At 45.8% G+C, this 13634-nt stretch overlaps 1 protein-coding gene across 1 annotated transcript; it reads left to right on the top strand.

Moving 5' to 3' along the window:
• The first annotated feature begins 860 nt into the window (after positions 1-860).
• On the top strand, positions 861-8868 carry LOC146338956 (uncharacterized). The gene is made up of 6 exons (XM_084813188.1): positions 861-1076; positions 1831-1882; positions 2495-2682; positions 4159-4317; positions 6319-6423; positions 7412-8868. Exons 1-6 carry the CDS (start codon positions 924-926, stop codon positions 7529-7531), a joined length of 777 nt encoding a protein of 258 aa, XP_084669314.1. The 5' UTR covers positions 861-923; the 3' UTR covers positions 7532-8868.
• The last annotated feature ends 4766 nt before the right edge of the window (positions 8869-13634 follow it).

Below are 13634 nucleotides of genomic sequence, written 5' to 3'. Positions count from 1 at the left end.
TAGTAAGGAGTGAGTGACATGAGTGGAGCAAAGGGACATAAAGCTGCAAGGCAGCCGGGAGGCTACATGGCACAGCACAAGGGGGGGGGGATTCCAGTGGGCTTTCAGATCCTTTACTGCTCGCTCCATTGATATTTGTAGAAGAGGGGGCTATTCTAGAGCTGGAGTCTATCCCCCATGTACTGCCTGGGTGCAAGCCCTTCTTGGAGCACCTTAGGGTACAGCGTGACTTTCCATCGTCTTCAGGTGTGTAATTTCAGTTCAATATTCTTTTTTTATAGGAGGTAATGGTGGTCCTGCAGTTAGGTAGGTGTTCCATTGCCCACCACAGAAATGCAGCAGGGTGCTGCAGGTGGGGCAGAACTCCCCATTCCTCCTCTGCCAATATCCAACAGGCTACAAAACTCTTTTTGCAGGCTGGTAACTTTTGGATACTTCATCCAAAAGGCTGAATTAATACATTCCCTAATGCCACTGTATGTTTAGCTTATTATGTTTTCACCCCAACTTTTTTCCAATTAACTCATTAACTTTCCAATTAACTACATGTGTTTTTTTTCCTCCGCCACCCCTGCTTTTTAAATCCTCGCAACAACCCTGTAAAGTAGATTAAGGTGAGACTGGCTCAAGGTCACCCTATAAGAATTTGAATGGGAAAATCTCCCTCCACTCTGTCCACTACACCACACTGCCACCTCTACAGGTGTCTTGCTTCCTCATTGGCCCGGAGGGTTCGTTAGTTAAGAACCCTAGGGAAGCTAACGATCAACTTGGCAACGTTCTGTTCTAGCAGAAGCTTATCTGAAGATCTAGTGTCAGGTGCCTAATTGTTATAATAGCGTCTAACGTGATGAGAAGATGCCTTTTGAAGCAAACGTCTAAGCAAGCAGGGAGCAGGAGCCAGGAGCTGCCGCGCCAGGACGATGGCGATGACAGATATCTCTGTCTGCAGCGTCCTGGTGACAGGATCCAGTTCGGGAATTGGTCTAGGTCTGGTGAAGCAGTTTCTGACGCTGCCAACTCCACCCCAGTGGGTCTTCGCTACAGCCCTTTGGATGGATGACCCAAGAAACAAGGTGAGAATCGGTAATTTGGTGTGAAAGAATCACCACGTTAGTCTGTCGTAACAGCAGCAACAACAGCAGCGTGTCTGCAAGTGCAGGTTCTTGCATGGGGAGTGGCTGTAGCACAGGGTCTGCCAAAGATCCCAGGTCCAATAGGTACCATCTCCAGCTGAAGGGATCTTAGGTAGCTGGACTGGGAAAGACATCTGCCCAAGGATTTGGAGAGCCACTGCTAGCCGGAGCAGAGGGAATACTGTGCGAGAGAGACCAACAGTCCCATTCGCACACGATTTCTGGCTAGAGGACCTGTAGAGAAATTGCCAGGGTACCATACCTGCTAGTTCCTGCTTCACCCTACCCCTGGTGAGCATAAAACACAATGAGACTGTCAGGGCTTATCCTGTGTCCCGGAGAGCAAATGGGCCACCATAGCTGTGAAACCCATGTGGTAGTTGCAGGGAAGGATATTGTAGTGAGAGGGGAGTGACATGAGTGGAGCAAAGGAACATACAGCTGCAAGGCAGGTGGGAGGCTACATGGCATAGCACAGCAGGGGAGAAATCCCAGACGGCTTTCAGATTGTTCACTGCTCACTCCATTGATATTTGTAGAAGACGGGGTTATTCTAGCAGCTGAAATCTGTCCCCCGTGTTATTCCTGGGTGCAAGTCCTTCTCTGACCATCTTGGGGTACAGCTTGATGTTATATCCTCTCCTGGAACATAATTTCAGTTTAATCCAAAGAGAAAAATATCATTTTTTTATAGGAGGTAATGGACCTGGCATCCCAATACCAGAATCTGGTGGTACTGCAGTTAGGTAGGTATTCCATCGCCCTGTGCTACCGTCAGCTGTCTTCTATGACTGTCGGTAACTTGGCTCAAGGTTTGTACTGCAAAAATAGCCCCAGGGTTTTGGCTAGGTGCCATCCAATGAACCAGTGCAACCCGGTCTGTAAAGTGCCTGTGCAAAGGAGCTCTATGGAAAGGCCTACCAAAGCCATGGGTGCTAGGCTATCTGTCATGGTAGCCTAAGCTTTGTGTGTTGTGCTCAGTTGTGTTGTCTTAGATTCCACAAAGAACAAACTACTTTGGACTTCAAATGCCCTCCTTTGAGCCCAGTCTCTGCCAAAGTGATTTGTTGCTACTTTTAAAATAATTGCCATCTCTCTGTACTTCCTGCTGACACACAGGCCCTTGTTCGGCTTCTCTGGCTGGGAAGGTGGATGCCGCACTCTCTAATGCAGCTGACAAGCTGAGGTGACAGACAGGTTCACTGAGAAGAACTTCTCTTACCTGGATAGATTTGCCGGCCTTCTGAAATTCTGGAAATCACAGCCTGCCCAGTTTAAATGAACCTTTTCTTAATTACACTCTTGGGCCTTTCCCCTCAAGTTCCTAAGTATTTGAAATGAATGTTGTCATTCTACAGATGTCACTGATCTCAAGAGCATCAAGGCAGCTGTGGAGGAAGTGACAAAGTATGTTGGAGAATATGGGCTGACCCTTCTGATGAACAACGCTGGCATTGTTAGTCAAAACGACCTGGAGAAAGAAAACGCAAAGGACATGGCAGCTGTATATGCCACCAATACTATCGGGCCACTACAGGTGACCCAGGTAAGCTCTTGCTTCTCATGGAGAAGTTTTCTCCATTTCTGGTGCTTCCTAAGGTGAAGTGGACTTCCCCAAAGTGAGCAGAACCAAAGCTAGACCCTGAACAAGGCTTTATCCACCATTGTGGTTTGGAAAGACAGACAGTGTATCTCCAAAAATTGTATCTTTTGTATTCTTTTTGTACCACCTGGTGAGCTGGTGGGAAGGAGGTTGAGTGACTGAACGTCCATTTTCTAATCATAGGCCACGTTTCACCAGGGGCTCTCCAATCGTTGTCCTTTGAAGGGCAAGGATGAGACCTTGAAATGGCCCTTCTTTCAACGCCACCAGACTTCACTATGAAAAAGGCCTTAAACAGATTTCCTAGCACGACAACTGCCTAGCCCCTGCACCTATCCTTCTGAAGCTTTGGAGGTTTCTTGCTTGGGGACACCCCTATGACGTGTACCATTTTCGTACAAATTGCCCCCCAGAAAAAAACACAGGGGAGAGAAGAAGAAAACCCCCCACTGCCTCTCCCCACACCCCAATCTTTTTCGGACTGCCCTGCCACACAAATCAGTGCACCGATCCTTCTGAAACTTTGCACTTTATTTACTTTGGACCACATCTCTGCTGTCTGCATTTTCAGAAGAATGGTCTGCAAGGCACCTAGGATGAAAAGCATGTCCTATTTTGAATACCCCCCAAATGTAAAAGCTGCTGTTGCACAAAGATCCGTGCACCCATTCATCTGAAACATGGCAGGCTCGTTCCCTCCAAAGGTGCAACTATCCCTGCAAATTTCGTCCAATTCTGCCAAGAAAAAGAAAAGTCCAATTACTTTTCTAAAACTATAAAGGTGCATAACAGAAAAACCAGTGCATGTATTCTTCTGAACATTGGCAGGTTTAATCCTCTCCTAAAGGGCTATTACGCCTGCAATTTTCATCCAGTCCGGACAAACAGGAAGAAGTCATAGACATGGTTTAAATTTCCATGATAGTCAATGGGAGGCACAGAGCCTTGGATTTATTAATTATGAGTCAAGTTTGGCATCCGTGTTGAAGCGGACAACCTCCAAATCAGTCTGAGCCAAATCAGGCCACTTTCTGAAGCACCAAATCAGAGTCCAACTTGAATCTTCCGGTCGGTGTACACCTCTACCAAAAAGTGTTGTTTTATAATATTGCTTGTAGTGATACTTTAGTTTTGGTATGGCTTATGGCCAAGCAAGCAAAATGCACGTATTCCTTTACCTGTCACAGCAACACCGCTCCGCTACACGTCTGAGAGGTAGTGACTGTTGTGCCGCTAAACCTCATGGAAAGCCTTTCAAAGCAGCAGTCCCACAGTAATGGCTTCACGGCTGCTGAAAGTACAAGCCTTGCTTCTATCCTCATCTTACTGCACCCAGCGCTGGCTCTGTCTTCTTTGATGTCGTTGTCGTTGCAAAGCAGCATTTCGTGGACCTCACCACACTGCCTGTATCTCCCCAAGGCGTTTCTGCCCCTGCTGAAGATGGCAGCTCGGAGGAGTCCCCAGAAGGGCCTGAGCTGCAGCAAGGCAGCCGTTATCAATACATCCAGTGCTGGGGGCTCCGTGGAAGTCGTGCTCCTTTGGGATAAGATGAAGGTTATTGGGTATCGCTGCAGTAAGGTACGTATTGTGAAATTCAGGTATGAGGAAATTGCTCTTTCACTGGGGAATCCCATGTATGGGTTTTCTTACATTTTCTGGCCAATGCTTATATTTCAGGGCCGCAGAACTCTTTGCCTCTATAAGTCAGAGTTCCACAAGCTGACCCTTTTCTGCCGCCACCAGTCATTTAAAAGCCTCTGAGTAGCTTGCTGTGAGAGGCTTAGGTGTGAGATGGGCGCCAACGTTAGAGACAAGATTAACCACTAAACAAGTTTAATAAAGGGATATTTTATACATACAGGAATACTACCGTATAGTACAGGCGTTTCAAAGGAAGACTGGCTGACACTTCCTAAGGACTCAAGAGACACTGTTGCTAAAACAAGCCTCTTAATGGCTTCTTTTACCTCAGGCCAAGTTCCTTAAACTCCTCCCCACAACCAGGTCCCGCTCTTGGTGCTGTTTTCCTCTGACACCCGAGCTCCTCCGGTTGTACCACTGGCTGCTTGGACAGTTTATCTGATTTTTAATGTCTGCTTGTGTAAACGTCTTCCGGCAAGATCTTAAGGCAGTCTCCTGGCATAGCCACCTGCTCCTAATCGTCACCAACTATGCATGGCTATCACACAGAGAAGGAATTGCTTGGCATTCAGGCCTCCACTGTCTGCCTTCTTCTCAGCCTTTCCTAGTCCTGCTTCAAACATCACACCAAACAGATTCTCCCTCTCCACTCCCAGTTGACTAACTGAATCCCTGTCTACTCTTTCCCTGCCATTTCCCAACTACCTTACTTGACCTAGCTAGAACCCTCTGCCAATTAGAGCCTGGCGTTTCCCAGACCAATCAAAATTGAATTTACCTGAACTTTATTCTGAATTTACCCCATCCAAAACTCTTAGAAACAATAGTCTCTCTCTTCCCTTTCAGAACTGTCCTTACGCAAGTACGGCTAAAGCAGGCCTTCAACACAGTAGCAACGCTAGGCCTCAGCCCTCTATAGCCTCCACCTATGTGGGTTCTGTGGGGCTGAATTAGAATAAACTTGCAAAGCTATAACTGAACAGACCTGTCTTTTGGAAGAAATAAAGTGATACAAACATAGAACAATGGGCCAATACAAACAAATGCAACAATTAGTCCTTCTGAGTCCAAACAAAATTATGGAATTCCTGCTTGCAACTTTGCAGCACGCCAGGCGCAATGTGTCTCTGGGTCCACAAGATGACACTTGGTACTCCCTTTGTACATACGTTAAATCCAGACCACAAGTCAATTCACAACCTGCAGCTTATAAAGGTATCAGCCCTGCAAAAATACGATAACAAATCCCAGAGAACAAAAATGATTCCCATCCACTTACAGTCCTGCTACACCCAAATATCAGTTCAGTTTACCTCATACAAGGTGATAAGAGCCTATAAATATGGATCCGTTCTCCAGCTTTAAGCTTCCCAACAAAAAGCTGACTATATTTGTTTTTTCTCTTCACTCTTCCTCTGAGTGAGGACTCCAACCCTAAGGGACTAAATCATCCAGTTCACAGGAGCTACACTTACACAGATACATTATAGCCTCTCAGAGGCCACACACAGTATTTAAACATTAAAGAATTGCAGTTATTCATACGGTTACCTAGCTGCGCCACTATTTAGCAGGAACACTTGTATCTCACTTCCCCATGCCCCATGTCCCCCAGTTTCTTTACTAGACAGATAGCTGGGCACTTCCCTGATCTCCCCACTCCGGGCACTCCGAAGAAGATTAGAAGTCAAGAGTTGATGGTGCTAATGTAGTTATAGCACCCCTCATGTTTATTTCCAGGTTCTTGCATTTCCCAACTTCCTTCCAGGCTGTTAGATCTTGTGTCAGGAACCATGTAGTGATGTTTCCTGCTTCTTCAAGACATCTGTGCCTCCCTTTCCTTTCTTAGCTCAGTCATACAACTGAATCCAGTATCTTTTCCTTTGGTGATTTATCTGAGCCCAAATGCACTCCTTTTGTTTTGTTTTCTCCCTGTAGGCTGCTTTAAACATGCTCACCAAGTGCCAGTCACTGCAGTACAAAAACTATGGGATTCTGTGTGCTTGCATCCATCCTGGCTATGTGAGAACTGAAATGGCACAGGTAACAGCTTTATCCTTTACTGGGGGTGGGCGACTTCCAGACTTCCCCCTCAAATCTCAGCAGGGGTGGAGTGGGGGCTGCAAACAAGATGGGGGGATGCGTGCGGCCCATGGGCCTTGGGTTGCCCACCCTTGCTTAAGCAGTCAGGGTGGGGTGAATGCCAAGGGAACGAACATTGAGTCCCCGAAAATGACCTGGCCTTTTTTCGTCTTCTAACAATCCGTAAATATGGAGACGGAGGAATGGCAATCTTGAAAAAGAAATTGGAACAGGGTTGGTCCAAAGCTAAATCTCCATATGTCAGTGAAGGGAATATGTGATTCCCTGAGCACTTGATTGCAGAAAGGTAGCATAAACGCAGGGTTGGCTCAGTGTTAAGACCCCCAGAGTGGTGCTTGGAGATATTAGACACCCAAACAAGCAGAATTTCAAGACAGTCAGGTGCCTTCTTCCTGGGGTTGCGAATAATCTCAATGAACCGGGATAGGCCTCAGGCCAGGGCCAGCCCAGGATATTGTGCTGCCCTAGGAAAAGGACAAGATGGCACCCCCTCTCCATTCCATATACTGAAGCTGCCTGGACTGGCAGTTGATGCAATGGCATTCTCCACCACACCTCAGGCAGCAGGCTAGTTCGGGGCCTCGGAACAGGCCATGTGGCACACACTGCTCTGCCTTCCAAAGGACAAAACACCTGGGGGGCTCAAGAGGAACAGCCTGGGGCTGCAGCCTTTGTCTCTCAGCATCTTCTGCTTGAGGCGGTTGCCTCCCTCTGCCTAATTATTAGACCCCGATGGTAGGGCCGGCCCTGCCTGAGTCCTCAGAGATAGTTGTTGCCCTTCAATATTATCATCCGGTTGACTCAGTATACTGCCGCCTCTAATGTGGGAACTGACATGTTATGACCAGGACATCCGACTGCACATAGCCCTTGTTGTTCTACTTGTGGGTCTTTGACTAGGCAGCTGTGGTTCTTTCCTCTTTTTCAGTGGACGGGGGACCTGAGTGTGGAAGAGAGCACACGAGGAATCATGAATGTGCTCTCCATGCTTTCTGAAAAGGATAATGGTACCTTTCTAGACTGGGAAGGACGCAGAGTTCCCTGGTGAGAGGTTGGCCTCCTGATGCCACAGGGCTTCCTACACTCCCTACAGAGCCACCAATAAACTAATAAAGTGCCTGAGTTACAAGAAAAATGTTCTGGTTTGTTCTTTTTACTGTTTCTTTTCTTCACAAAGTTCTGAAACTGCCTAATGATATCCCTGTGTCCGTGGGAGAGGAGAGAAATGTGACAGGACATTGAAGACCAAGAAGTGCAGCCTTGCATGTAAGCACTAGCCTCGTCGCCAGAGGAAATAAGTAATTGCAAGCAGGTGACTACGTCCAGGCTAGAAACTAAGCAGCTTTCCTGAGAAGGGATGCCCCCTCCTCCTTCCCTGCCATAGAAATGCAGCAGACTTCATTCAAAGGCTGGATTACTACATTTCCTAATGGCATTGTATGTTTAACTTACTACATTTATTTTTCACCCCACCCTTTTTTCAATTAACTCTAAAAGGGCAATATAGAGGGTTTTTTTTCCTCCACCACCCCTTGAATTTGAATACGGTGAACTAATGAAATAAAAGTATACTCTCTGTCAGCAGGATGTACAATTCTCCAAGCATCAACCATATTCCATCATGTAAGCCTGGAGTGTCAGTATCACGGCAGACTGGGTCTTCGGAGAAAGTGTTCTCCTATCTAACAAAGGATCTGAAACCTTGTTGAAGTCCCCACCCACAATCAAATAAGCATAAGCGATATCAATCAGTTTTTAAAAAGACAAAAACAAATAAAAATCAAATAATCCAATTTGTGTCCACATCTTTTATCTAAAACCAAAAAAAGTTGCAACCCCCACCAACAAACCAAAACAAAAATCCCACGACAAAAACAAAAAACAAAAACTTCTGCCTTCCCTTTGGACCAATGTGCAGCCGCACTACTCAGCTAGGCCCCTCCCACATATTGAATACATACACAGAGCAAATTACAAACAAGCAAATTTAACCAGCAAGAAATAATAATAATAATAATGATAAAAAGAATTTAAAAAACAGGTATTTTAAGTAATATTTTATCTGGAGATATATACAGATAGATATATGATACATAGATAGATAGATAGATAGATAGATAGAACCTTATTCAACTAAGTTTAATGTGATAGTTACATATAACCTATGTTTAATCAAAATATGTAAATAATCACACTCAGGAGACAAATTATACATACATGATTATACATAGGCAAAAAGAAAAAAAGGAGGGGGAAGAATAGAAAAGAAAAAAAGGAAGAATCAATAGAATGCGATGCAGTTTGGTCTGGCATGTCGCCCAGAGTTGATATCAGAAAAAGCCAGTGCAACACCAAAACAAGATGGGAAAATACTGACTAGCAACCAGAAAAAAGAAAAAGAAAAAGTTGCTGAAGTCCAAATTCAGGGAGCTGGGGATGACAGATCCTTAGGTTTAATTTTAATGCCAGTAAGAAATGATTCTGCAAAACAGCAAAAGTGGGCTTTTGATTTGACAGACTTTGGACAACCTGGGTTATAAGATTTCAGTGGAAGGCATCAAAATGGATCCTGTTAAAGTACAAGCCGTGCTAACTTGGCAGGCTCCATCAGCCAAAGAAGACCTACAAAGGTTCCTGGGATTAGCCAACTCCAATTCTGAATCAGAGTTAAAACAGCTAGATCAAAGCCCAGGGGAGGGAACTCCCCAAGACGCTGGGAGAGATTCTTCAGAAGGCCTTGACAAACAGATTGGCCAGGGTGAGTCACTGCCCCCTCCCTCCACTGAAGGAACTCAAGTTTCCCAGGAGGTGGAGGAGGAGGAGGAGGAAGAGGGGGGAGATTAAAATCGCCAACATTCGCTGGATCATGGAGAAAGCAAGAGAATTCCAGAAAAACGTCTATTTCTGCTTCATTGACTACGTTAAAGCCTTTAATTGCGTGGGTCACAACGAACTGTGGTAAATTCTTAAGGAGATGGGAGTACCAGACCACCTTACCTGTCTCCTGAGAAACCTGTACGAGGGTCAAGAAGCAACAGTAAGAACCGGACATGGAACAACCGATTGGTTCAAAATTGGGAAAGCAGTACGACAAGGCTGTATATTGTCACCCTGCTTATTTAACTTATATGCAGAGTACATCATGAGAAACGCCAGGTTGGATGAATCACAGGTCAGAATTAAGATTGCTGGGAGAATTATCCACAACCTCAGGTACGCAGACGATACCACCCTAATGGCAGAAAGCGAAGAGGATCTAAAGAGCCTGTTGTTGAGGGTGAAAGAGGAGAGTGCAAAAGCTGGTTTGAAACTCAACATTAAAAAAACTAAGATCATGGCATCTGGCCCCATCACTTCCTGGCATATAGAAGGGGAAGAAATGGAAGCAGTGACAGATTTTATTTTCTTGGGCTCCAAGATCACTGCAGACAGTGGCTGTAGCCATGAAATTAAAAGACGCTTGCTCCTTGGGAGGAAAGCTATGGCAAACCTAGACAGCATAGTAAGAAGCAGAGACAACACCTTGCCAACAAAGGTCCGTCTAATCAAAGCTATGGTTTTCCCAGTAGTAATGTATGGCTGTGAGAGCAGGACTATAAGGAAGGCTGAGTGCCGAAGAATTGATGCTTTCGAACTGTAGTGCCGGAGAAGACTCTTACGAATCCCCTGGACTGCAAGGAGGTCAAATCAGTCCATCCTAAAGGAAATCAACCCTGAGTGCTCATTGGAAGGACAGATACTGAAGCTGAAGCTCAAATATTTTGGCCATCTAATGCGAAGAGAAAACTCCCTGGAAAAGACCCTGATGCTGGGAAAGATTGAAGGCAAAAGGAGAAGGGGACGGCAGAGGATGAGATGGCTAGATCGCATCACCGATGCAATGAATATGAACTTGAGCACACTCCGGGAGAGAGCGGAGGACAGGAAGGCCTGCCATGCTATGGTCCATGGGGTCACGAAGAGTTGGACACGACTTAAGGACTGAACAACAACAACAACAAGGGCGAGTTGCAAAGCAAAGCAGGAAATGTTAGGGATGGGGCTCCGATGGTCTGCCGGGATAGCCACTCTTAGTGGCCAACTTAGGAGGGAGCCACCCTAAGGGAGGGGCACCACTGCAAAGCAAATTTGGGGCATGAAGTCCATGCGCAAAACTGTGGGCATCTTCTCTGTTGTTGTTGTTCAGTCGTTCAGTCGTGTCCGACTCTTCGTGACCCCATGGACCATAGCACGCCACGCCTTCCTGTCCTGCGCTCTCTCCCGGAGCTTGCTCAAGTTCATATTCATTGCATCCGTGATGCTATCTAGCCATCTCATCCTCTGCCGTCCCCTTCTCCTTTTGCCTTCAGTCTTTCCCAGCATCAGGGTCTTTTCCAGGGAGTTTTCTCTTCGCATTAGGTGGCCAAAATATTGGAGCTTCAGCTTCATTATCTGTCCTTCCAATGAGCACTCAGGGTTGATTTCCTTTAGGAACATTTATGATCCTTTAGCATCTTCTCTACTCTCTGGTTTGTCTCCTCTGATTAGAGATCGCGGATTAGTTGTTTAGGGCCTGACACAGTCTGAGTGCTTTCTTAAATCTGCATTTGTAGAGAGGCTCAGTCTCTAACAAAATAAAATCTTATTAGCCTGGAGCTTTGTCTCTTTGTGGTGTTGATTGCAATGGGGAAGGACTATCCAGACCTCATACCTAAGCTGCAAACAGGGCTTCACCACCTTTCTTGCAACACTTCCCACAAAGCAGAGGTTTCAGGTATCATAAACGAAGGGAGATCCTACAAGGGCAAAGCAAATGACAGCAACCCCCCCTTCCTGTGCATGTTTACTTGGAAGTAAGAAGCATGTAAAGGGTTAAAGGCTAACTTTAGTAACTTGCCCTAAAGCGCTCTTTCGCTTTCTGTGCAAAATCCAAGTGGATTTTAAAGGTACTCAGCTTTTCTTGCTTCATGTGTCCCTGACAGACCAAACCGATTCCATGAGAATCTGGGTAATCGTCCAAAGCGCTTGGTATTCTGTTGTCGTGAAGACTCCCCCCCCCCCCAGACATCCAACTGCACATATCCTTTGTTTTTCTACTTGTGGGCCTTTGACTTTGCAGCAATGGTTGTTTCCTCTTTTTCAGCCGATGGGGATGATGAGTGTGCAGGAGAGCATGTGAGGAATCATGAATGTGCTCTCCTTGCTTTCTGAAGAGGATAATGATACTTTTCTAAACTTGAAAGGACACAGAGGTCCCTGGGGGGTGTCTCCATGAGCGATTTACTCTGAGCGGGCTGCGTTTGGAGGTCTTTGGGGATATATGATGTCATGGCCATCCAGCAGCCACCCCAGAGCATATAAGAGAAAACCCGGATTTCCTGAGATTGCATGAAGTCCATTTCTTTTCCTTAAGTCAGGTTCTCCGCAGTATAGTTGCTGTGTGCCCCAACCCCCGCATTTACCTCTGGTATGCTAGCCCTGCCTGGGGGTGTGCCTTTCACCATGACCTCGGTCAAGTGGTGTTTCCTGTGTGTTTCCCATCCCTACACAAACTAATTAGGGCCTACTCAGAAGTAACTCCTGTTGTGGTCAATGAGGCTTGTCCCCTGAATGTCCACATCAGAATGTACAGAGATCCCCCTCAACCAAAATGGCACAGTTTAAAGCACAAATTCCCTAAAGGCTGTAAAGCGGGATCTCGGCTCCGATTCACCATTGTTTGGTTTATTGCCTTAGAAAGTAACTACTTCACACCTTCGTTATAGAGATATCGCATCGGGTTAAAAAGGGGGCTGGTTTCCCATCCCTTTGTTCTCCCCCCTCCCCCATGTTTCCCAGCACATTCTGGTGTAACAAGAATGCTTCATTAACATGAAAAAGGTAGCAATTAGTAATATAGATTAATTAAATAAGAATAAGAAAGGCAGTAAAAGAATGAGGGCTATCAATGAAAGTGGAGAACCGCTGGGCAATCTGTTCTATCATACATGAGGAGGTACTACTTTACGGTGTTTCTACATTAATCAGAAAACCTGCAGAAATCCACATCCTTTCTGGAGCTTCCTGCTTTCGGTTTCTTTGTGGGATTAGGAAGGGCTCCTTTACACGGCAGACACATGGTTTGAACTGAGGGAGTGCCTTCCTCCCTCCCTGGCATGTGTGCAAAGGGGGGGTCTTGTTTTTGTAGCTTAACTTCTGCTGTACTCTTTTCTTGCAGCCCTCAGGAAACCTCTGCCTTACTTCTGAGTAGACATAAAATGTAAGACTGTGCCATACGTCTGCACCCTCAGCACACTTACATGGGAGTAGACCCCACCTGGTAGCCCCCATGGAGCTGATTCCCAATTTCAGGCAGTTAGGACCAGTGGCTTTTGTGCTAGCCTTGCATAAAGTTTCCTTTTCTCAAAGACTAACACAAAAAGTCAACGCTCAAGCCCCACAGGTGATTAGAGATCCTAATCAGAAGGCATTTAAGGTGACAATTAAGAGGTCACTATCCCTAATCTCGGGGGGGGGTAGCGTTTTTTGGGGCAAAAAAACCTCTCCCCCCCTACTTTTCTGCTCTTACATGTCCACTGTTGGGAGTTTCCTTGCAATGATATTTTGAAGCAGGAGAAGAAGGGAGGAAAGAGCTCCATGTGAAATACTCGTATTTCATGCAGCATCTGATTTTACTGCCCCAAACTGGAACCTTTAGCTTCTGCAGAAGTTTAGTAGCTTCACTACAGCAAAGGATCCAATCAGCCTCCACAAACTTCTTTCTCCCCCTCCACTTTAATTTCTCCTAAACAGCTGTAGGACTCCAATTATTCCAAAAGGAGGGTTAGGACTATGTGGCATCATGATCAAGGAGGCTTTTAAATAGCTGAAGCTATTTAACAGGCACTGTATTAAACTGTAGAAATAGATTCTACAGTTTTAAAAAAGCTAGAAAAAGCCCTCAGCCACCTCACCTTATAAAGTTAAGTATGTGCAGTCCTTACAAACCGCACACAGTCTCCTAAATTCCTGCGAAGTATTACCTCTCTGAAAGGAGCCACTTGGCTTAGGGAATGCTCTCTATCTGCCCCAACCTCCACCTTTCCAATCACCATTCTTCTTTTCTCCTTCCTTCCCCTATCCTGTTCTTTCTTTCTCTTCTTTATTCTACTCAGAGCATATCTTGGGGAATT

Source organism: Heloderma suspectum, chromosome 8, assembly GCF_057233095.1.
Source record: "Heloderma suspectum isolate Gila_16-S chromosome 8, 16-S_ref, whole genome shotgun sequence".
NCBI classification, from domain to species: domain Eukaryota; kingdom Metazoa; phylum Chordata; class Lepidosauria; order Squamata; family Helodermatidae; genus Heloderma; species Heloderma suspectum.
The sequence above is the reverse complement of the archived record's forward strand: the minus strand, read 5'-3'. Positions and strand labels throughout refer to the sequence as shown.

Coding starts and splice junctions, on each gene's coding strand:
- LOC146338956 (XM_084813188.1), top strand. CDS start 924: ATGGCGATGACAGATATCTCTGTCTGCAGCGTCCTGGTGACAGGATCC. Junction 1,077..1,830: donor TGGATGACCCAAGAAACAAG/GTGAGAATCGGT, acceptor ATTTTTTTATAG/GAGGTAATGGACCTGGCATC. Junction 6,424..7,411: donor TGAGAACTGAAATGGCACAG/GTAACAGCTTTA, acceptor CCTCTTTTTCAG/TGGACGGGGGACCTGAGTGT.